Genomic DNA, 24630 nt, shown 5'->3' with positions numbered 1-24630 from the left:
CACAAAGTCTTGCCTCTGATTCTGCTACGACCATCCCAGTTTCATAACCTCCACTCTTGTCATTCAACCACACCTCCCACTTTATGTTCAACTCACCCTCATCTCAATTTCATTCCCTCTTCATTATTGCTCCTGCTCACATTCAGAAGACTTGCTCTATATAATGCCTCTTAAATCCTTCAGCTGCCTTTGCCAGTGTTATTATATCTCCTCAATTTCTTACATCACAAATATTCTAGATGCATGGTATTCAGTCTGTACAACTTTGTACCCATTTCTTTTATAATGCCTTCCATGCCATAGCCCCTGTTTTAAGTATCAGGATGGTCTTCAAGTGAGTGTTACTTTTACAGTCATGTACTACAAGTAAAGTAAGTCACACTCCCAAAAAAGGAATTTCTCTTGAAGGCTTGTTCTACATTAGGCTTTTTTTTTTTTTTGGTAAGTTCGATTTGTTGTTTACTTTCCCCATAAAATTTTGCAACAGCAATCTTGACATCTCAGATTTTAGGAAATATCTACAAGTTTAAGATATACACATTTGAATGAGGTGATCAGTTGGTAGCAGTTTTCTCAATCCAAGAGTTATCTCAAATGGGTCAAGATTCCCCTTTTGTCTGTTAGTTTAACATACTTTGGTCCCCCACATTCAACTGCAGAAGCTTTCACAAATCGAACAGGTTGCAAGCCAACAGGTTCGATGCTCAGAGTGTTGTTTTCAACAGCTTCCAGAACAGCTGAGGCCAACTGCAAAAGAAGTTTAGAATACAATTAAAACAGCTTAGCATTAACCATTGTTCTCAAATAGTGATACATTTCTGCCTCTATAAAGCTAGAAATACTGAAAAACTCAACTGATTCAATTACAAACCGGATTTGCCTTATATGCTGCTGTAAGCAAAATGAGAAAGGTCCCATTCCCAGACTCCAGTTTAAACTCTGCTCTCCAAATAACTGCCTTCTATGAGGCAAGATAACTGTCTTTGCAGCAGAGTATGTAGTCAAGCATGTTTTAACTGTTAACTATACATTAAATTCATTCCTCATAAGTCCAAACAGCATATACATTTGAACATGTACTGGTTTTATCAAAGACTGGACATGGCACAAAAATTAGAGCAATTTTAAAATAAACAAGGTTTATTGTATTCCATAGGAAAACAAAATGATGCAATATGCCTTCTTTATCTTGCACAAAGGAAATAAGTATTACATCACAGTTTTTGAAATATAGCTTTAGAAAAGCATTCAAAGAAATAAAACTAAGCAATAAAGAGAAAAACCAACAGGTAATTGCAACTTTAATAAAGTGGCCTAGCTAAAACGTCATCTTCTTGAAACAAAGGGCAGCTTTCCTCAATGTTTTTTTGATGTTAACTCTTTATAAACACACAGCCTTTAGACACTAGAAACACGTTAATTGTTTGACAGGCGTCAACAGTTACCCAGGTTTACTGTTGAAGTATGGCCAAATAATATTCTACTGTGCATATCTTAAAAACAAAGTTAGTATTAAAGTAGTTCAAATATTTTTTCTCTGCCACCTCTCAAAAGCAAAACAGAACAGTACACACGCATACAAGAGACTATCAAGAGTTAATGTAATGCTTCAGCTAGTCAGATAACTGCATTTCCAATTATTTGAAAACATTAAACAATAAATGACATGTGTGATTTAACTGCACATCAGTTGATATTCAAAGGAAAATAGGAGCTGGTCACTCCATGCACAACATCTAGAAAAAATAACTGATATAACTGACAAGTGCTAGTGCTACAAGTCTCATTCTTTCCTCAAGAGGAAATACAAATCTACAGTGATTGTACCACCACTGAAGTGAAAACAACAAAATGAAGTTGCTGGGGAAAAAAACGGGATGGCCTAGTTATACACACTGCAGAAGCAAATCAGTTGCTATAGTAAGGCAAACTTGTGGGAGACTTTCATATGATGCTGTATACCAACCATAAGGAATCAGTATACAGTTACATAGAGCATTTTCCATGTGAGGTCTTTCAGTTTCTAAAACATTCTTTCATTTTTCATTTTCTTATGAAAAAGGTGATCAATAATAAGGACTAAGCAGAGGACTTGCAGCTGAAACCAATTCCGCATTATTCCCCATCTTTCATCTGTATTTGGGAGGGGACAGGGAGATCACAAACAAAAACAAGTCACATCACTGTTTTCATCTAAAGCTATATTCCCGAACTGTCCCTCTTAAACTTTAAATCCCAAAGCTGAGCTCTTGCAACTCAAGCTTCCCTTTAAAAAACATCCAGGTTGTGCATTCCAGCTGCTGCAATTGATAGAAGATATGTCCACAAAATCAAATATATTGTGGTCTCTACTGCCCTCTATATAAAGCAGACACAGTGATAGGACAGTATTTCTACAAAAATGTATCTCTGCAATGTCAGGGGAACACCCACCATCCATTGCTACAAACATCAGATTCAGCCAGACAGCCGTAAAGTCTAAAGAAGGGGTAAGACAGCCTCTACCTGAAGAGGGTGCATCTGGAATAGCAAACAGCAAAGAAAAACTGATTATCTCAATACTCCATACTAACTACTTCACTGTAAGCTCTCCCACTGTAATGAAATAAAAAATGCTTCATATGAAAGCATTTTTACTGCAGTCTATTACTGGCTTTATGCAAGATAGTTAAAGGAAAAGTGTCAGTGATGACATTCAGACTAAATTACCTCACTTTTTGAGAAGGTTAAACATGGAAAAATATCTTCCCGATAGATTTTGTCCAAGAAAGGGCATGTTCTGTCCATAGTAGGCTCATCCTTCCAAGATCTGAATTCATTATACAGAGATAGGTCAGCCTAAAACAAAGATTCACATATTTTAGTACTGTAGTCATCACACTAGCACTGAAAATGTGTAAACATCCACAGATAAATAATAAGCATTAAAACTAAATGCTTTCCATTACACTGTGAAAGAATGCACCCCAGCTATGAGCACCTTCTTAAACCCACTTTCCTGAGACTGTAAATTTGAGCAATTCGAAACATACCATTTTCAAGACACAGACTTAATGCATTCATTGGTCACCATGACACTAATGACAAGCTAGTTACCTCTCCCCTATATTCTAAGCTTCCAGGATAGCTTTGAGAACGTACCAACTATTGTTTAACAGACAAAAGCCAATAATTTGCTTCTTTGCACATCTTCCTTACAGTGTTTTAGCCCATCTGCTTTTGTGAATCACATAAAAGCAAGGAAATCTAAAGAAAAAAACAATTGCAATCCTAGACATTTTATATATTCACAGCATTTGAATGTAATGCATTGCTATCTGAATGCCAAAAAGAAAATACACATTTAACAGTAAATGTCCTAACACAGGAAAGCTGGAATTCAGTACACAAATCACTTAGAACGTTACTCTTACGCTCCATTTTACATCTTCAAGTCCAAACTTCCTTCTACACTATGCTAGAACAGGAAGGGGAGGACATTCACTGAGCCTCACATTAGGCTCCTCATCTGTAAGCTGACTTCCCCCTATAGTTCCAGTCCAGTGGAGGAGGGGAGAGGAAAAAAAAAAAAAGCAGCACAGTTATTTGAATTGGGAAAATAGGAGTAAGCATGCTCTGTATTAGGAAAAGATGGTTTTATCTGCTTTGAAAATACCTTGCTTTGTTATCTCCATGTTGCAGTTTTCTGGTGAGAAGGCACCGACCCAGTCCGGTATTCAGGATACGGGTACTAAGTCAACGGTTCCATTAGGAAACAGCCTGTCCCATGGGGTGAATGCCCATTAATGCCTGGATACCTGCTAGGCACTCGCAGAGCATATCTGGTTTCGTTTCACTCGACAACAAATCCCATTCATGAGTGCCAAGACTGCTCCAGAATGTGAGCCAAGCCCAGTGGGGATGACTGCTTCTGAAGCACGCTCCTAATCCAAACTAAAACATCAGTGTAGGCCACCCTTCCTCCACCCCCTGTAGGATCATCATCATCATCATCATCCTGATCTGCACTGACTACTCAGACTGGCTTTGAATCTATTGACACATACCTTCAGTGCTTTTCCCCTCCAACTGTTTGTTAAATCCCTTTCTTGTACTATAGCAGGACTACACTCTCCAAAGACAAGACCTGTGCGTCTGCTCACTGTGAGGCACTATAGGAGCCTACTGGCATAAAGGAGATACAAATCCAGGTGACAGTGTTGAAGTGATCTAAAGCTATATGAACGGATAGGAGCAGGAAGCCAGCAAAATCAGAGGAATGAAAAGCAAAGATGATGAGATACAACAAAGGCATGAAACAGAAGGTCATGGGGAAAAATGAATGAAAGAAACAAACTGACTGTGCAGTCAAGCACAGAGAAGACAAACAGGTTATTATGGCAGGAGAAGCAGATCCTAATCCTACTGCCTCTGCAGACTCCTTAGGTTGCCTCTCCACTCCAGAAAGTATGGAGAGATACAAATAGAGAGGAAAAAAGAGTGAGTCAGGATGAAAAGTATTTTAGAAGAAAGGAATTTTTTTAAAAAACCCAGACACCAACACATATTAACGCTGGTTTTACAATATGCATCTTAGAAAGCAAATGTGATTTTAAAATTTTGTAACATTAAAAACAAATAGTGTAGATGAGATACTGAAAAGGGAAAATAATTCATGCTAGAGGTAACCCAATTAAAGATCAGCATACTCCTTCGAACCAACCTCCTTCAGTGTTCTATTCTTCCCTATACACCTCCCTTTCTTTGAGCTTTCAGTACTTCACCATTTTCTTTTACATATATATTTTGGGGAGTTCTTTTGTTTTGAGGGGGAAGGAGGGATTGAAAAATACAAAAATTAAATTGGCAAATTTGTTTACCACTAGACCCATTTGCCTTTCACTCAGGTATAATCAGAAACAACTATCTTAATTAAGCTAGTCCATATATGCTGTGGTTGCTAAGTCACCAGCCTCACTGTATAAATGAAATTCAATAGGTGTAACTTGCTCCCTAAAGGAACATTTCCCTACCTTAAAGCCCATCTCAGGTCTGGCTTTAAATTAAACACCATCAAGAGATAACAGCAGGGGGAAAAAGCCATTTTCAGTTTGTTCTATATGATTCTAAGCATTAAGATGCATTTCTCATCAACTGAGTTGGTTATTTTCTAGATTTAAATCAATTTCCCCCAAATCCATGATTTACCAATGAAGCTGCCTTAAAAAAATTGCTCAGTGAACATAACTTGATGCTCTTCCTCTCTGATCTACACTGTGTGTGCTGTATGTGCATCTTCTCCCTGCCTTTACTTGCATTTCTTTCAGATCGAAGTTTTGATTACTTGCAATTAAACATACAGCCAATTGTAATTATAATTCTGGCTGAATTTTTAATGTTTTAATTTTACAGTAAACAATTAAAATACAACATCAGAGAAACATTTCTGTTCTTTGAGAAAAACAGACGCATTTAGCAGCATTTATACCGAGTGAATATTACCTGCCTGCCTAAGATCTATGCAGCTATTCAGCTTGCCTAAATCCTTTTGATGCCTACATTCATTAAGCACCCATCTACTTATCCTTGAGGTTACCCACACATGCTTGGTAGTATTTGTCTGGGAACTTGGCACCCTTCTGTCTCCCCTGCAGGTTAGGGTAGACAGTCACTTGGACACTGCCTGTGTTCCACAAAGATATCTGAAAATCGATATGGCTTCATCCAACATCTGGGAACAGAAAACTCTGTGTTCTAGACTCTCCATGAGGGTATCACAGCCGCACCTCCTGCACCCCGGGTAACACTGCCATCACAAGTCCACTACTTACCCCCTGAGCAAGAGCATTCTTTGCCCCCCCCCTTCTGAAGCTCAGTCACTCTAAAAATCAGGAAAATGGCATGTGAGGGGGAACTAACTCAGTGGTGAGAGTATTTGGCAAAAAAGGGGGCAGAATTGGAGTTCCAGACCCAACTCCCAGAAATGCATAAGCATTTACACTAGGCCAGCAATAAACAAAAGCAGTATTGAGAACAGGAAAGATAAACAAAAACACAGAGCACTGGATAAAACAAAGCAGTAGGGAACATAAGTGTCCACTCCCCTCCCCATCCCCCCGCTTACACCTGAGTGTCCTAACCATTAGGCCAGAGGCAGTCTTGCCTTCTCTGCCCCATTTTCTTACTGATTCCTTTGCCTGTCACTAGAAGAAACAGTCACCCATCTTAAGCAGACAGGATTAACCTCAGAGTGTTTCCTTATGTGGCCAAAAAAAAGAGACTGAAATAAAGAAAGAAATACAGATCACGCAGACTGGACCTTCTGCTGCATGTCCTTCACATGCACCACTTTCCCTCCATAGGAAACTGGGGCAAAACCATTTTTTCCCTCTCTCTCTCTCGCCAGACACATAAAACATCATTGAGTCATGACCTCAATGTGATGCTTACAAAGTGACTGGTCTTTCTCAAGAGCAACCGAGATTCAATTTTGAAATGAAAAATATTTTGGATATCACATAAAATAGGTAGGCAGGATGTAAAGCTTTTGAACAGAGGCTTGACAATGTCTTTTATTTTCTAGATTTAAAGGCATATACTGTAAGAGTGCTTAATGACAGAAGTCAAAACAAAGTATGAAAATGGCCACAGCGAATCAGATTAAAGACCCAACTAGTCCATTACCTTCTCTGACAATGGCCAGCAGTGACTGACGGCTAGCTACAGAGCAATATAGTGATATTTCTTCATTATACCTTCCCAACCTATAGGCATCTGTGGTTTAGAAGTTTCCTGAGCCAAAAATCATGCCTGTATCTTCTATGTACCTTGACAGGCTTTTGTGAGTTTGCATGATTAAATTTTGAACCCATTTATATTTTTTGTCTCACTACCTTGTGACAATGAGTTCTAAAATTTAGTTTTGTGCTGACTTTTCATTTTAGTTTCCAGACTGTTCTATTTACTAGCAATAATTAACACTTGTTCACCATTCATCTTCCCCATGTCACCTGTGATTGCATAGATTTTTTGCTCTACCTCAGACGTCTCTTTCACCACAGAGTCCTAGTTTCTCTCCATATGGAAGGACTTCCATAGCTTTGATCATGTATGTCACACTTCATATTTTCATTACATCCTTTTTGAGATGGACATATCATAGCTGCATGCAGAATTAGACACATATATTTATTGAGTTTGTACGGCAGCATAGTGTTTTTTGTTTTCCTATTTATTCCTTTCCTGATTACTTCTAAGGATACATGGGTCTTCAAACATCACTGAGCAGAGATCGTATTTTCAGAGAATTATCCAAAGGACACTACAGTTGGGTTTTTCTGTGCAATGCACCTAATTCTGAGAACACAACTGCATGTCTACCAGGGCTGCATTTTTCACTAGACACTCTATTCTTCATTTATTGATTTTCAATTTCATCTGCTGTTCTACAACCTAATCAGTATCATGAGAGCCTTCTCACAACTCTTCAGTCATTTTTTGCTACTGTCATTCTGAGGACCTGAGCACCAGACTGTCACCTCAGTATTTCCCCATTTTTAATGACATTTACAAGTAGATCAAAAAAATCACAGGTCCCTGTGAGACTTAATTGGTAACACTCCTCCATCTCTCTAATAAATTATCATTGATTTCTTCTTTTTGTGTCCCCTCCTCCCCTTTCACCCATTACTGATCTATAAAATGATTCTTATCCTATGACAATTTAGTTTAAGAAGCTTTGGTGAGGACTGTCATTCAGTTATATTGTATTTTTTTAATTCAAGTATTTCAAATTTTATCTCATTCCCCTGCTCCAAAGACTGAAAAATAAAAAAAGACTTAGAAAAATCACCAGCTATTGGTATTTAAGAAAATCTTTCTTTCATTAATGACAAGATATCTCTGAAAGCATTCAGTACCACATGACGATTTAACATACAGGAGTTTTACTGTGATAAAAACAAAACAATAAAACCAGCTTATCAGCAAAAAAACCAACAATCCTTGCATTATTACCTCTTTACAGTCTTTTACAATTGGCTGCATCATGGTAAGGTCCTGATGACTGCCACCCATAGCACTACTTGTACTCTTGTTTCTTGCATGCCCTTTCTTAAAAGGAGCTTTTCCACTAGACTGAAGCTCTTTAGTTGGAGATGTTGGTGAAGTAGATAATACCAGCGTTTTCAGTGCTGCTACTTCTGCCTGAAGGACATCGATCTTGAAAATAAAAATATAAAGTCATTAACAGACCATATCACATTAGGGCATGAATATGTTAAATCCTTCAACAATTTCCAGTTATATTCATTCAAATCAAGACTTCATTTGCCAGCAGTACTAGCACACATCACTATGCAATTGCATACTGTAGTAAGACTGGCTTCCTACGCACCTGACTAGCTATCCGAGAATGCTGTTGAAATGCCAGTTAGGCATTAGCTAATAGGCGTTAGGCATCCATTGGCGTTAGCTAATACATCGAGGCAACATGGAACAATTTAGTACATATTTCTAAAATGTATACATACAAGGCTCATTTTTGTCTTCATCATTCACACTTTACATTCAAAACCACGTGAAAAGACAAAGCAAGGAAGTTCAAAAAAACCCTCACCTTTCCCTGTGCTTCTTTTAACTGTTTTTCTGCTGCAGCTTGTTTGACATTAGCTTCCTTAACCATTTTGTGTGCTTCCTATGAAAAATGTTTAGATAGCATAAATACTTCACACAAGTTTAAAGGATCCACTTAAAAAAAAACTAAGGAGTATATCCTACTCCTTTGCTTCATGGATATTACTTGTGATTAGTAAGTTGTGCAACAATCCACTGGAATTACATAGTTATGTACCCCCAAAATACCCCCAAAATATATCAGTTTGGATTCATAACTAGGCCATCAAGTTTCTTTTCCTTGGACTGAGCCCAGATTCAGAAAATTAGCAACTCCACCCATTTGCAGGTAACCCACCTCTGGCAGAAACAATACCTGTCAGGAATGCCAGGCTCCAGTCATGCTTCAGTGGCTGCCAATTGAAGTTCCTTGACCCCCCAAGAGAAAGACTCAAACCAGTAGCAACAGCAGCAACATGGGCACAATAGCACATTCAAAAGAACTGCTCCCTTCTTCTGGCCAGAATAGCCAGTTTTAGTCAAGTGTAAATTTCTGCATGAAGAAACTGGTTAAATGACTATGAAGCCTGCATTCTTACCATCAATAAAACAGGCAAAGTAAAAGCTAAAAATAGTTTATGGATTAATACATATTTCTTAAATAGAACAGAAAAGGAAATATTAAAACTAATCCAGGTAAGCAAGCAAATCAAGAAGAAAGTGTAAAAGGACTGGGAATTTTTTTTAAACATCCTTTTACCTCATACCTCTAAGCCTTCTGTCTGCAGAATGTATTTGTCTAGGCCCTGATCCAGCAATTTGCTGCCTACGATCAAATCACTATTCTTTCTTAGCATTTACTGAAGGCAACACAAACTGAAGGATCAGGGCTGACTAAATTACTTGGGATAGGGATCCTTCTTATATCTGTAAAGCGCCTAGCACATATCTGGACGCTATATAAATAAAACAAAAGTTAATACATCATCATACCAAAAGATCTGGCTCCCACTGGCATACAACACAACTGTGTAATATGGGTTTTAAGTCTCTTAAATAACAACAGACACATGCAGGAATGTGAAGATACACATTTATACAATGTGTACAGATACATTTAACACTGACCATGCAGTTTCTGTCTAGGGATGCACCTCTGAAAGCAAAGCATGTTACATTCCCAACACTAACAGTGCAATCACGTAACATACACAACTAGCTGTGCAAAACAGGTCTTGATCCTCCACTGGGATACTTTAACATAAGCTCCAGCATCCATTTATACAGTCACTGCAATTAGTAGGATTCAGAATAGAGCATGAATCCAAGGGCTGTAGATCCCACTGCAAAATCAAGACACTACAGTGCTGTCTTTCAATAGAGACTCTTAGTGAAATCAAATGATAAAAGAAAATTCAAGTGACATGCCCATAACAGTTGGGGGTTATGACTAATTAAAACTCATTAAACAATCATTACTAACATCTTATATTTCAAATGTAGCATTAACAGATTAAGTGATACATTGCTCTAAGTTATGAAGTGTCATTAATATAGGATTTCATGGGCAATTTTACTGTTATTCCTACACAGTTAAGATACCTGCCCAAGATTTTCTTCACCAGTTTCCTGCCACCAACATACATGCAGATTATGCTAAAAAGTATCTTTCCAGTCTTTATTTATTCCCCACACTCCAAAGCTTTAAGTAACTTTTCCCTACTGGGATGATGAAATAAGTTGTGTAGCCAGCCCACAGAGCAGTTTGTAATTTGATTTTGAATGTTAATATTTTTCAGTTTCTGATAGCACTTCTATACCAGTACAATATCATAGGTTTAAATCCTCTAAAACATACTTAATGTTATATCTCTGTGCACATACTGAAAACCAATACTTATAATATCGTAAATGTATAGAGCATCCCTGCATTATGAAATTTATTCTGACAGTTGTATCACAATTTAGCCTCTAGGCATTCCATGATAAAATGACAACTGGTCCTGCTTCTAGGATGGATTTCAGATTTTTTTCAAATGTGGTGCAAGATCACAAAATTTGCTGGCACCACTGCCCTATTCTCAAATGAAGAGGTCCCACTCAAAGTTCAGGCTTCTCACTTTGCAGCCATGTCCATCCTGGTGCATTACTCAAAGTTTCATGTTTCTTTTAAAGTTTGTGGGAGTAACATGCTGCCAAGCCCAAAATTTAAAAGTTGAAAGCATGAAAAGTTATATACTGTGCTGCCTCCATTAATCTCAAACTATCTTATTTTGTATTTAGTCACCATGGCAACCCCAAATTTAGCTCTTATCTAGATAGCCCTGTTGACAGACAGAGAAGCTGTCTCAGAACAATTATGTCAAAAAATAAGCCTAGATAGTTTTAAGCTTCCTGATATATTGTCCTTCTTTTCTTCATTTTGTATCTAAGCAGATTGACAAGCTCAGCAAGGTCTCTTTCCTCTAAGTAAAAAAAAAAAAATCTACTGCTTGCTCTTAAGCCTCTAGTTCAACACACACTGGTCTTGAGGATACAAATCCCTTTATAAGCTTATTGCAGAAAAATTCAGCATACAATATACTGATTCTACATAACACATCTGGCTCGGCTTCCTTTAAGTATATCACATCGAAGACTCCAACAAACCTCAAACAGACTAGCTGTAAGTTCTTCCAATTCCTGTCCAAGTTGATCTCGCACTTTAGAAAGCCTTTCACATTCTTCATCTTTTAACTTCAGCTCCTATGGAAAATTGAAAGTTATTTATTCTGACTTAGAGTAATAATTTGGCCTTTTAAAGCTAATACCACAGGGGGGGGAAAAAAAGAAAAAAGAAAAGAACATACACAACCTTTGCTAAATAAAACCTTTCAAAACATTAATCTTAATACTAGAAGCAATAAAATTAATGCTGCACATACATAGCTATTCCTGCTATACAGCAACCTACCAGGCCAATCTAAAGCATCTCTAACCTAAATATCAGAATTTCCATAATACTCTGAAGTATAAGCAGCTTTTTCTGCTTGAAGTATAGAAGACTAGTCACAAAATATGGATCAAATTAAATATTGAAACAGGCAGAATACTACTATTACTGTTTGCCCATTCCTTAACATAGACTTAAAGTAATTCTTAAGTACTTGTTTAAAAAAAAAAAAAGTTTCTTTCAAAAATAGCTTTTGTCTTAGGTCTACTCATAGAATCTTGAAACATTTTACTACGAAATATTTCATCTCCTACAAGTCTCCTTACAACTAATACAATTCCAAAATTATACTCCAATTATATCCTTACTGTTGTTTATGCAGTGATATAAAAATCAAATGAAATCAGTTTAATGAAATTCAAAATATGTTACTCGTCTTCAGTATCACTAGAACATGGTTTAGAGGAAACCTGGCCATGCCACTTGTACAGTATGACCTCAATACAGTTTTGGCAGTATAAAGGTTACCCATGCCCAAGCTTATCAGTGTTTTCTCAAGTCTGAGAAAAAAGTGGGATATTTTTGCAGGGAAGTACAAAAAAGTATGACAGAAAATCTGAAAGAAGAGTTACTCTATTCTTTCCCATCCATTAAACCCTGAAATCTCTTGTAAGAGAGAGAAGGATGGAGAGAGAGAGGGAAAAATGCAGTCTATCACCCATGTTTAAGCATTTTTCGGACATAACTCCCCTTCCATCCCCCACCCCATCTAGTTCTTCCTTCTTTTCCTTTCCCCCCACCAAACTAGCTATGACACTACCACCACTCCTGAAATACAAGACTCAAGGCCACACGTCCATCACTGACACAATAGAGAACTCATATGCACACTAGCAATAACTTGCTTCAAAAACCTTCAGAAGCTCGTAAAGAACATAGCTGCCTTCAGAAAACTCTGGGAGACCAGTCACTACAAAGTCATAAAACCAAAGGCCAAAAATCTCAGCTTCCTGCATGTTTCTGGGAGGTAATTAGCATTTCTCCCAAAATCTTCATGACCCAGTAACCTTTTATGCAACTATATGGAAAATTACATTTTGCCTTGTAGCATAGTGATATTAGGCCTTGCTCTCAATTTCTGTGGTGAGACTGGCAATAGATTTTGCTCTAAGATGAATGGTCCTATTACTAGACTTCAGCTCCTAGATTTGACAAATGTTTAAGGACTGCTCTAGACTTATGTAGTATTAAAAGCATTCGTTTTCTTTTTTTTCATTTAGTTTTAACTTTGGACATTTTGACTGATTTTTATTCTAGATGTTTTCTATTTTGATCTTTTAATTTCCATATGCAGCCTTTTAAATATTTTGAAAGGCACCATTTAAACAATGGCACTTTTTCCACAGTATTTCTCAAATAGTACTCAACTCCTATTTACTATCCACTGTTCTGTACACAAGTAGCTATTCTCCCCTCAAATAGAATTCTCCCCCCTACGAAGAGATAATAAAATAAAGAAGGAAAATAGAATATAGAAAGCCAAAGACAAAAAGATAGTGAAGAAGAAATAAAGAAAAAAGGAGAGAACAAAATTTAATGTTTTTGTTTAAAATCTCTGTAGGTTTAAAATGCATTTTCCATGTAAAATATGGTTCTTAATAAAGAAATTAAAAATTCTGATGCAATACGCTTAAAATTCAAGTTTTATGAGTTCCTACATATGTGGAGAACATGTCAGCACCTTAATTTGTCAGTGTATTCCACTGGTTTGTAAAGGAAATGCTATATACATCACTACATCTTAAAAGGAAACTATATTAATATTCAGGTTGACCTATCAAACTCACACAGAAGGTGAAACTACCCTGGCTCACTATGAGCTACACTATCAACACTCTCTTTTAGGTAAGGTTGTTAGTTTCACTTGTAAGTGGGAAGATTAGGAGGTTTTAGATTAAGTTTAGGCAGCCAAAGTAAAACTACTTAATGAAAACAAAGAGAAGATGACACCATGCAGTCTATTGCTCAGGGCTGCTTAGCTATATTTGTCAAATATTGGGCAAGTTTCCATGACATGATTCAAAAGGAGCATAATATAACACATTACTTTGTCAAGCAAGTTTAACAGCTTGGGCTGATGCTTTTTAAGCAGGGAAGAAACACGGAGTGCCCAAAGCAAAAGCTTATTCGTTATTGAAGCCATTACACTGCTGCCTGTGTCTTCAAGTTGTTACTGAATGCCTTCCAGCCATACACAGCACAGAAGCAGAACAGGCAACTGGGTACGCTAGGCTAACCATCCAGGCTGCAGTCTTTCCCATATGACTATTCTGAAAAAGTAGTTATATAGAGAAAGTGAACTAATATTAAGCAGAACACACACAAATACTTAAATAGGTAATTAATTTTTAACTTGCATGGAAAAAAGTTGAAAAAATATTCTTATATCAAATAGTCATATTACTACTCACTTTACTTTGATCTTCATGAACAGAACATGAGGTGGGTCTTTAGAAAGAACTAGTGAGATAACAAGTGCAAATTACTGCTTCAAAGCAATTCATGTTTTAAATTCTAGAAAGAGAATCATCCTGGATCTAGTTCAGCAATTTAAACAAGTTAGAACTAGAAGCAGAAGATCTAGAAAACAGCAGAAGTTCTCTAGAGAAATTATCTAAAAGAACAGCAGAATACTGCTGAATTCCAAAGCTGTCCAAAAAAGAAGTTATACCTATATTAGAATACATTTAAATTTGACTGGCCTTCATTCAACACACAAGATAGATAAGCTACATCAAAAATTATTCTGTTGCAACCACATTTACAGAGATATTTAATGCCAGAGCAAGCCCAAAAAAATCTTCTCAGAGGTAAGAGTATATTATAAACTATTAAATTATAGCCTTATAATGCTTACGGAGCAGGCGAAGATGCTTGTCTTGCTTGCATGTAGTCTTTTACCTGCTTGAGAGAATTTCTATGCTTTTTATATATTGCAACACCGTAAGTCAACAGAGGTGTTCAAACTGAAGTTTTCCATCATTCAAAGATAGCGATGAACTGCTAAAACACCTTTGGAGAACCCATTTTTAACAGCTGCAATGCTGTTACACACAATTCAATTGTAATTTGTTTTAGAAAAGCTTGAAAGTATAACTCTTCAGCAGAGTTCTGGGATGGTACGTTATTCAGAAGCATCCTCATTTTTATTCTCAGTTAACTCATAAGCAAGTGACAAAAAATTTAAGAATGCTGAAAGTTCTTCTACACTACTATTGGAACTGATGGGCAGTTACTGTGAATCTAATTATTCTATTAAACCCTCATCATATACTACCAACACAAGATCTGAGGACAAGTGATCAGATTGGAGAATATGGTTTTGTTTCTGAGATGAAGAATGCATAAAGAAACCACAGCCTTTGAAAAAAATCCAGAATACCTGAGTATCAGGTTAAACAAAACTACGCTGAATTTTACAATACCATGTTTATACTGTTACCTGTTTTACAACAGGCACTAGCACAGTACAGAAAAGCCTCTGGATTTCACTCCTGTAGGAAAATATTCATAATTCCTATTTCTGGTATAAAAATCAAAGATATTGTTTTACTTGTTGCCAGTCAGCCTACAAGTTTTACTCTAAAGATGGTAGGAAGTATGGAATTCTTCGTTCTCAAACTGAATGAAGTATTTCCAACCACAGTCTCTGGTAGACTGCTCTTTCCTCAGACAAGGGGGCTAACCAGTGACAGCTGATAATTTTAAAACTCCAAGAGGAAAACATATCACAATCGAAAACAGTTTTCCTCTCTGCAGTCATGGATGTCACCATTATGCTGGCCATCAGATCAATAAGGAAATAATTTAACAGCTAAAAATTCAAGGGAAACATTACCATGAACTGCCACTGCTCAGGTATTACAAACAAACCATCCAGAACACATGCAATGTGCCAGCTGCTTACTATGAACAGCAAAAAAAGGTATTCCCTTGAAAGGGCGCTACTAAACCTACACATCAAGAAATGCCATGTATCAAAATACCACTGCTATCCTCTGAGACATTACCTAAGTGTGGTTGACTTACCTTCAGCAACCACCGTGTCACAGCTCAATCCAAGCATGATAGAAAAATGACTGTGCAAATGCAGAGACATAAGGAGATGAGGTCATAAGCATAGAATCAGTAAGTCTCAACACCTTCCCAATTTTCCTGATGCTGCCTTAAAAAGGGTAGCAAAACAAGGAGGAAGGTTCAGATCATTTAAAGAAAGGACTCTTCAGCTCCACTTTACAGAAGACAGCCAATGAAAGTAAGTCTTAACCAAAAAAAAAGGGGGGGGGGGCAGAAAAGTGGCCTGAACGGGCTCAATAAGTAGTGAAAAATCTACGTCATTTTTCAATTTAAGAGGATGTTTTTCACACAATAATATGTCCAATACTGCCCTAACGTTATCTCTGACCTAACCTTTCTCCAAATCTTATATGATTTGGTGTTGCAAATCAACTAGTTTGAAGTAGAGAGTATATTTCCTCTCACTAAGATACAAAGAAATTTCTGGAAGATTTACACACACACAAACCAGTTTTGCCAGTGATGCTGTTCGTTTTGAGCAGTAAAGTCCAAAGTCTTAAACACATGGTATACACAAGGGGAAAAAGCTTTTTTCCGTTTCTACATGTTTTGTTCAAGAACCACGCTTATATGTATGTATGGCATGTAGGTTTTTTTTACATTTATTCTCTATTATAAAAAATGAGTATATTAGAAAAAAGTTCCATTCAAAGAAGCAGAAACATATTAAAAAAAAAAAGGTAATGAATACCTAAGCTTCAGAATTCCTGTTTCTTTTCTAGTTTCCCTTCCAAACACAACTGCGACAAATGAAAATCAATATGCCTATTGCATATTACAAGACCATACAGTCTGGGTAAGAAGTTTGGAACAAATGAAAGACAAGATACCAGATTTGTGTTTACTTTGTTCACTCTGGGAAAGTCTGTAAGTTTTCAAGACTCAATGAATCCACAAAAATTCAAGTGCAAATTGTAATTCTCATTTTTCTCACAGTTCCTAAAAAAATCTCAGAAATTGAGGAATATACAGTTACAAAAAAGTTAAAAATGTTAAAACAACCAACCAGCTAAGCACAGGCACCACGTATGGATTACGTTTCTACAGATTTTTAAACTGAATACTCATTTGAACATAGGTATGTATTTGGAAATAAGTGTTTCAAGACTGTATGGCATACATCAATATCACAGAGTGGACGCACCCCTATATAAAGGGCCATGACTTTTGGGAGAGAGTAATCAGATGCACTTTTAGGAAGAGCAGATGATTTAGGGATACAAAAAGATAGCTCTTATATAGGAAGTGGAAGAAAGTTGATATTATGGAAGGAGTAGTGCGTATTACTGTTCAGTCTGTAAATACTTCTGTTATGACTCCCATGTTACTACACAATTCTGAAAGAGTGAAAATTCAAGACATGCAAAAAAAAGTTATCCATCCAGTATAACACTGATGAGAAACAATCAAATGGGCTGAGATTAACAAAGACTTAGAAATCAACATTCAAGTTAGAGCTGAATTACTTTTGTTAGAAACATCCAAAGCATTTGAAAATACTTAACACAGTATGTTCAAACAGCTTTAATGCCTTTCCTTAAAAACTACCTTAACAAAGCATGAGCTGTGAACTAGACATAATCATCCACACAAGCTTCAGAAAAAAAACAGGAAACATTTCTGTTTTTAAGAAACAAGTGAGTATACACTAGAATAAAATTTTCTTTTATTCAAAAGAGAACTGTAACAGATCTGAGTTGAAGTTTAAGTACGCTAACTGCACTTCTATATATCTTCTACAGCTGGAGAGCTTTTCTGAAGTTTAAACTTAAACTTGAAACCTTAGAAAGCAAAAACAAATTAAACTGCTAGAATTATATTCACATGCAAGGCCCACAAACTTGGCTCTGGTTAATGTCCTGTCTTGGTAAAATGCTAACCAGATAAACACCTTACAGAAGTAAGCAACTACTCAGTGATAAAGCATCAACAGAAGTGATATCAGAATCCATACTTAAGATGCACATTAACAAGGGCATACACAACTATGACAGAAGCGATGACAACATTCAACAGGGAGAGGTAACAAGCACAGAGGAAAACAAGTTCAAACATAAGATAGGGTGAGCTTAAACCTATGCAAACAGGGAATCATGTAGAGAGAGGAAAGGGCACAAATACAGACAGCATAAAATCTACAAGGAATTTTAAGCATAGAAGGATGTTAACACAATAAATAATGGTTTTGTATTTATATAGCACCTTCCATCCAAACAAGATAAAGCGCTTTACAAATATTAATGAATTGAGCCACAGTGTCTTTAAAGGTAAGCATATTCAATTTGAAGTGTGGTATAATAGTACTCCAAAGAACACCAGTGACATCTTTATTGCTTCTTTCACATACAGGCATCCCTATGATTCATCACAAGTACCTGTGCTCTAAAACATTTCAATATTCCACGACACATACTACACTTTTATAGTGCAGAAGAAAGACTCAAGAGGTACATAATCAGTGTCTGTAAATACTTATAAAGTAACAACGGAATGACAGAAAATTATTCTTATTCTTAAATGTCAGAATGAAGGAATGGCCTACTTTTTAAAGAAAAAGCAATTTTAACCAAATAGTGCAGCAAAAGCTTTCCATGGTAAGTAGCAGGAGCAGCAGAAAAAGAAACTATCAAGTGGTATTTCTAAGACATTTGCACTGCAAACACTCAAAATAACTTTACATAAAATAACTACATTGTAATAATTCTATAACAAATGAGTAGACTCAGACTGCACCTTCCAGCCCATCTATCATTCTGCAATATTAGAAGCACTATGAACAAAAACAGCAGGAGAATACAAGACAACAAGCCTTACCCTCTGAGCTTTTGCAAGTTCTTCTTTCAATCTTTCATAGCCCTTTTCTCTTACTTCCAGTACAGATGGGCTCCGTAAGTGAGATAAACTGTCTGTACTCAACCCAAAAATATCTTCGTTTCCTTCAGCAACATCTGCTACTGCAGCACCCTGCAAAAACTCTCTCTCTGCATTATTGCTTTCCTTTCTGGAATTACTGTGATTGAATGACCCACCCTGGAGTCCAGAGGTAGAACAAAGTACTGCGTCGGTAACATTGATGCTGTAAAGAGAGTGATATTTCTTAATTTAAAGAATATATTAAGAAGAAATATTTTACAAATGACATTAACGGTGTTGAATGTACTGTTACAAACACAGTTTAATGTTATACATTATATTTAAATTACGTCTTTAGTAAAAGAAGCAGTTTATATGTAACAACATCACTATTTTAAATAAAAAGACACACACAACTTACCTGACACCTGATCCTTCCCCACAATTCAGGTGTCTGGGAGACGAGTAAACAGGTTGTGTGGGAAGGTCAGAAACATTTAATGCATTGGGTTGGATTGGTGCGGAGGACACAACAGAAGGATGTGGTCGATAGATAACGCTGGGTGAGGTAGTTTGTTCCTGAGTCCCTGACTCATTTACTCCGAGAAGATCTGGTGTAGTAGGTGAAGCGAGGTTCACTTCATGAAAACCTTCCAAGGGGTCACTGGCCATAATAAAAGCCTCATCATATGAAACCCTGAATTAAATAATCACATTATCAGAATGCAAACAGGAAATATTTCAATTACATCTGATCATTATTTGAATTTAAAAAATACACAAATGTGATCAGAATATTTCATGATATAATGGAAAACGTAGACTAATCTTGCAAAAGTATCAACTTCAGCCACCAATAATACAGTTTTTTCCACTTTGGACTGATGAGTTCGGAAGGTCTGATAGTAGACTCCACATCTAAATAGGGTAATTAAATCAAGGATATGCTCTGTATTATAAACAAAGTCATCTTCAATAAAGTCTAGAGCTGTTTTGCCTGAAAACACAAATATGCTATATTCATGAAAGAGGGGGAGACCTGGGAAACCACGGGCCCCACCCCTTTTTTTTTTTTTAACCCAAAGCTTCTATTTTAATCTCAATGACACAGAAATAAAAAGGAACAGAAACACTCACTTTCTAGAGACAGAAATCAATGTACCTTTAAATAAGTTACAGTCCACAGCATTTTTTGGTTAAACTATGTCTGATCTTGTAACAGTTCACTAAAGTGATAGAACTAGCCAATAAGGCTTCTCATGAAGCATCGTGAGGCAAGCAAAAAAAAAAAAAAAAACCTTACAATTGTGTATATAATGAGAATCATACCAAAAATGAATTCACCGTACATAATAAAGGTAAAAATGTACTATGAATTGGCTGTTTAACTGGTATTTTCTTTTATTTATATTTTTATTTATTCCATATGCCTATTATAAGGTGTTAATTCATGATCCTTAATCAAGATCAACAGAAAACAGATTCACCACATCAATTTTACAAGCCCGAATACAGACAAGTAAGCTCTTTCTCAGCAGTTTATCAGAAGTTACAATATCTCTGCATTATTCAAGACAATAAATTGGAAGTAGTTTGGAGAAATCTGTGAAGAAATTACTTAGCAGTGGTTAATCACTGCAAAAATATTTTGCATGTTTTACAAATAAAGAATAGAAAAAATTAAGGCTTCACAAAGGTACATAACAACATGGAAAAGACCTGTAGCATCTAAATGTCAGAATGCATTGCATTTTACAAAGAAATCTGCTTGGACCTTATAACAAACAAACAAAAAAAAGAAAGGATGAAGCAGAAGAGATCTAGGAAAATCATGCTCATAACCACAGAGAGATGATCGTATCTGCTTACTATTGCATGTATGTCCAGCTTATTAGCTATTTCTTAAAACACAGGGAAAATATCAAGAATGGAAATCTAAAATTGGAATATGCAGTTCTTAACTATTTCAATGTTTTTTGAACATCTTAAACTCAAAGAATACTGCCCAAAACTGTTTTCTATCTCAAGTTTTGCACTGAGCATGTAAACATCAATAATTATAGTGCTAAACAAGCTGTTTTATAACATTATGAGGTACATTTGGAAAGAAAGGTGGAAGTTACTTTGGACAGTAAGATGTGCTATTTACTGTTTCTCTTGCTAATTGTCCCACACACACACACAACAAAACCCCAACATCATCTAAGGAACTGTCCGGTCTTAAAGCACAACAATGACCTTGCATGAACAAAAAGGGACATCAGTATACTTTTCTGTTGTTTGCAGAAATCTGTTCTATTCTGAACTATCAACTCCAGTTGCATAAACGTAATTTACAAAGAAAACACCGCCATAGTTTTGTGCTCTGGAGCTTTTGTATTATAACACAAATATGAACAGCTTATTTTTAAGTTTCATTTAACTAAGTCTGACAAATAATCTTGTTTGCTTTCCCTATAGATCTTAACCATCAGAAACATTCTAATTATATGCACTGCTTGATGATAAAGCCTGCTGAGCCAATAGATTAAAATGAAGGGGCTGCCAAACCTATAGGCCTTTTCTTTAAGGTTAACTGTCAACTATGCTTTCAGCTCTACAGTGCAATTTTTACATGTTACCGTTTAATTAGCTAAAAAGTTGCCAGCCTTGAAAAAAATATTCCAGAAAGAGCCCTTTTAAGTTCATCAGCCCAGCTAAAAATGTCCACACCACCAGTTTTAAAGTCAGGCTCAAATCTACATAAGCGCATTCACTTTCAGTGCCCCCACCACTCTTTTCCATCACCAAAGGCATTCCCAGTACTACTATGTTGGCAATAACACTCTTCATATTCTTGGTTCTCCTTTGAAATTCAGTCTTCATAACTAACAGAAGATGTAGGAAGATTCAGGCTTCTGCACGGCAACGTGGAAGGGGCTGTCTGGATGGCTTGCCTTCTCTATGCCAGCAGCAGCTAGGAAACTGCACCAAAAACAGCAGAACAGAAGCAAAGGAGCACGTAGCTGAGATAGCAATATGGAAACAATTTTCTGCCAGTTATTCCTCTGCACATGAACATGTTCATGTTGCCTAGTTTACATTTCAAATTTGAAAGATGCATTGCTAGTTCCATCAAAAACTCATGATGTGAGTTGCTTAGTTTTTGGTAGTGGCACCATAGCTAACACTATTTAGCATCATTACCAATACTGGTTCTTTACAGTCGCATGCCCAATTGGGCTGAAATTTTCTAAGGTTTTTCCCTAGTTTGATTTTTAATAAATATTATTTAGTCATCTCTAAGAAAAATGGCTCATGAAAAACTACTTTGTCAGTTCTAATGAGTTCTCAGTATTTCTGTACAAATCTTAGGACTTTAATGTTTGGAGCAAATACTTTAAGTATATCAGGTAGACAACAAACTCAAAGATCTGCCATTTTTTATCCTTATGACAAGTTACACAAATCCAGCCACATTATTAAGTGCAGAAAGTCACACTGTCTCATGCAAAGAAAAGCTGTTTAGAAGCCTGCTTACTATTTTGTAAGTGTGCAAATCCATTTCTAATCCCCCAACTATTACATCAATCTAAGATAAACAAGGTAGTATGTTTATCAAAAAATTCTGTCCCATCTATATCATCCTACTCCTATGGGAAATATTCCACTTTCCTACCACTTTTTCCACAAAACCTGCCTATATCCTGTAGTGTACTTAACAGTCATAAAAACACCAAAAAATATTATGGAACTTTTTTATTTAGACTATCACTCCGCTTATACATCAGGTATCAATCTCAGTTGAAACAGACAAGACAGATGTATACTATTAGTAAGTAAATCCATGCATGTCTTATCCATTATTAAAAAACAACCTCATTCTTATATAGTAAGAAAGAAGTTATTCAAATTATTTCTGGAAGAGCTGGAAATAAGATCCCTCAGCTATACTTTTTCCAGAATCTGTCAAATGGGCACTCTTAAGCATACCATCTGTGTAAAACACTTTCCATTCACAACGTTTTTCTTTCCTAGAGTCACTTCTCACTTAGCAGTGAGCACACAGAAGTTGGATACATCACCAATACAAGACAAAGAAGTCCATATTAAATATCTCACTTTCAAGACTGATGAAAACCAGAAAATTGCTACAAAATTGTTAGCTAATGTTATGCATTAATGCAAACATACACACAAAAAAATAAACTGTCTTAAAAGTAAAAACACTCTTTTGGGAAAACAGCTCGAGAAGTGAAATGGGAAACAAAAAAACTCACTAAATTTCAGTGTTATTAAAGATTATAGGTTTGTTTCATATTCATATGGGTTCACATTATTGGCTGGGAGGCAGCAATGAACAGCCCTGCTGTGAAGGAACATTAAATGCACGGTAAGCGGAGAAGGAGTTTTACTAGGAGCCATGCTGACAACGTGTAAAAAACTACACTGTTGACACAGCACTCTCAGTAGTCTAAATTCTGCTACTGTGAACAAAAGCTGATACTCTGACATATTTCAAGGCAGCTAGCTGTTATTAAAGAAACAAAATCATGGATTATCTTAATACCTGTCATATTAATACAGAGTGAAAATTTGGAATAGCATTAGTGCCTAGCAAATATATGATTATTTTTGTTTTAGATGATAGGATGCAATTCAGATGACATACAACATTCAATATTGTAATAATCCAGTATGGAACATAAACATAAACTAATTTCCTTATACTTTCATCTGGAAAGAATGCAAACTTGGCGGAGGTTGTCAAAACATTGCACCTTTTTATTACCTCTCCACTATCACACTTGCATTGCTAATTACCCAAATAACTTCCTGAGGAAACTATGTGCAAGTCTTGTTTTATCTAATATTATAGTGTACTACAAATAAATCAGTTGAAGGTCAGTTTGATATATCTCTGTAGCTTCAAATAGGAAGCTAAAACTGAATATTTTCAACAATTTCAACAGTCAAATGAAAATGCTTGATCTAGTTTGCCTGTTACTATAAGAGTAGCTCAGCTACTTATCTGAATCAAAGTAGTCAATAACCAAATGCTCCCTGAAAAGCAGTAATTATATTGTGGGTTATTTCCTTTTGAAACAAAAGCATTATCTAGAACTGTCTACTACAAGCTCTGCAGTCTTTCACAGGTTGTTGAAAGTTGTCATCTTCAGCCGGTCTTGTATTTGAAAGCAGTTTCCTTGGTTAACACTAGTAGTCCATTTATTAAACACCATCACCAAACATTTCATACTTCAAAATTTTGGTTTTCACTTTAATTGTCAAGAGCATGATACAACAGAACTGTTATCTGCTCAAGTGGAAAAAAATATAAGGAAAAAAGTTACTATTTCTAAACATTCTGATGCAAGTTAATTTTAGTTGGCATTTAAAAAAAATAAATCTATGTGCATATAGTGTTTTAATTAGCTACAGTGTTTTAATCTTCACATAGCAGGTCTTTCAAAAAAGTAATAAAGTCTCAAAGACTTCATTTATTAGACTCCAAAGTCTGCTTTTATTGAATTTTTTTTTCAGGGTAGGGGAGTGGATTTTGTACTGATTCTTCAAAAGGACTCACATTAGCCCTCCACTAGGCTTGCATTCTTTTCAGTAGGTTTAAAATAAATTTAAAAAAAGAAGTCTTGAAATATTTTGCATTATGCAACCTGGAAATTAATATGCTTTAAGTCCTAAAGAACTGAATAGGGCACGGCTGTTCAGTATGCTAGCAGACTAAGAAATAACTCTTAAAGAGGCAGTCCAATTAAGTACAGCCACTCTATACCTATATATACATCAGATGCAAGTAGGCATTTTTCACATGAAGTTTAGAAAATATTGCTGTAAAGCTTATGAGGCCACTAAATTAAGGTTTAAAACACCAGTATAAATCACACCTATTCAATATGCACAAAAAGAAGTTTGAAGGGGTTTTTCTTCAGGGCTAAACAGTGTTTTAAATGTAAGCTTTAGCCACAAAATTCAAGCAAGTTTAAATAGTTATCAATGCTAGCTCATTGCATAAACACAATTCAAGATTTGGCACAGGAATTCCCTTGAGATTTAGAGAAAACAATTCAAAATTGAATTACAAGTCTGGTTCACTGCCTCCCTCCAATCTACCTTGA

The 24630-nt window shown here is 36.1% G+C and overlaps 1 protein-coding gene across 3 annotated transcripts in view; it reads right to left on the bottom strand.

Annotated features, from left to right (window-relative positions):
• The window catches only part of RAB3IP (RAB3A interacting protein), a 32591-nt gene that overhangs the window by 5252 nt on the left and 2709 nt on the right, over nucleotides 1-24630 (bottom strand). For 2 of the 3 annotated variants that reach the window (XM_064508995.1, XM_064508988.1), the window contains exons 2-8: nucleotides 18936-19211; nucleotides 18476-18737; nucleotides 11242-11337; nucleotides 8597-8674; nucleotides 7996-8199; nucleotides 2710-2838; nucleotides 635-747 (exon numbers count right to left, since the gene is read on the bottom strand). In XM_064508995.1, coding sequence (XP_064365065.1) covers nucleotides 635-747; nucleotides 2710-2838; nucleotides 7996-8199; nucleotides 8597-8674; nucleotides 11242-11337; nucleotides 18476-18737; nucleotides 18936-19186 — 1133 coding nt within the window. In that variant the 5' untranslated portion in view covers nucleotides 19187-19211. The remainder of the gene's footprint in view (nucleotides 1-634; nucleotides 748-2709; nucleotides 2839-7995; nucleotides 8200-8596; nucleotides 8675-11241; nucleotides 11338-18475; nucleotides 18738-18935; nucleotides 19212-24630) is intronic. The other variant, XM_064509000.1, reaches the window with a different exon arrangement.

Source organism: Dromaius novaehollandiae, chromosome 1 (genome assembly GCF_036370855.1).
Source record: "Dromaius novaehollandiae isolate bDroNov1 chromosome 1, bDroNov1.hap1, whole genome shotgun sequence".
NCBI lineage: Eukaryota > Metazoa > Chordata > Aves > Casuariiformes > Dromaiidae > Dromaius > Dromaius novaehollandiae.
This window is presented reverse-complemented; position numbering and strand designations above follow the sequence as displayed.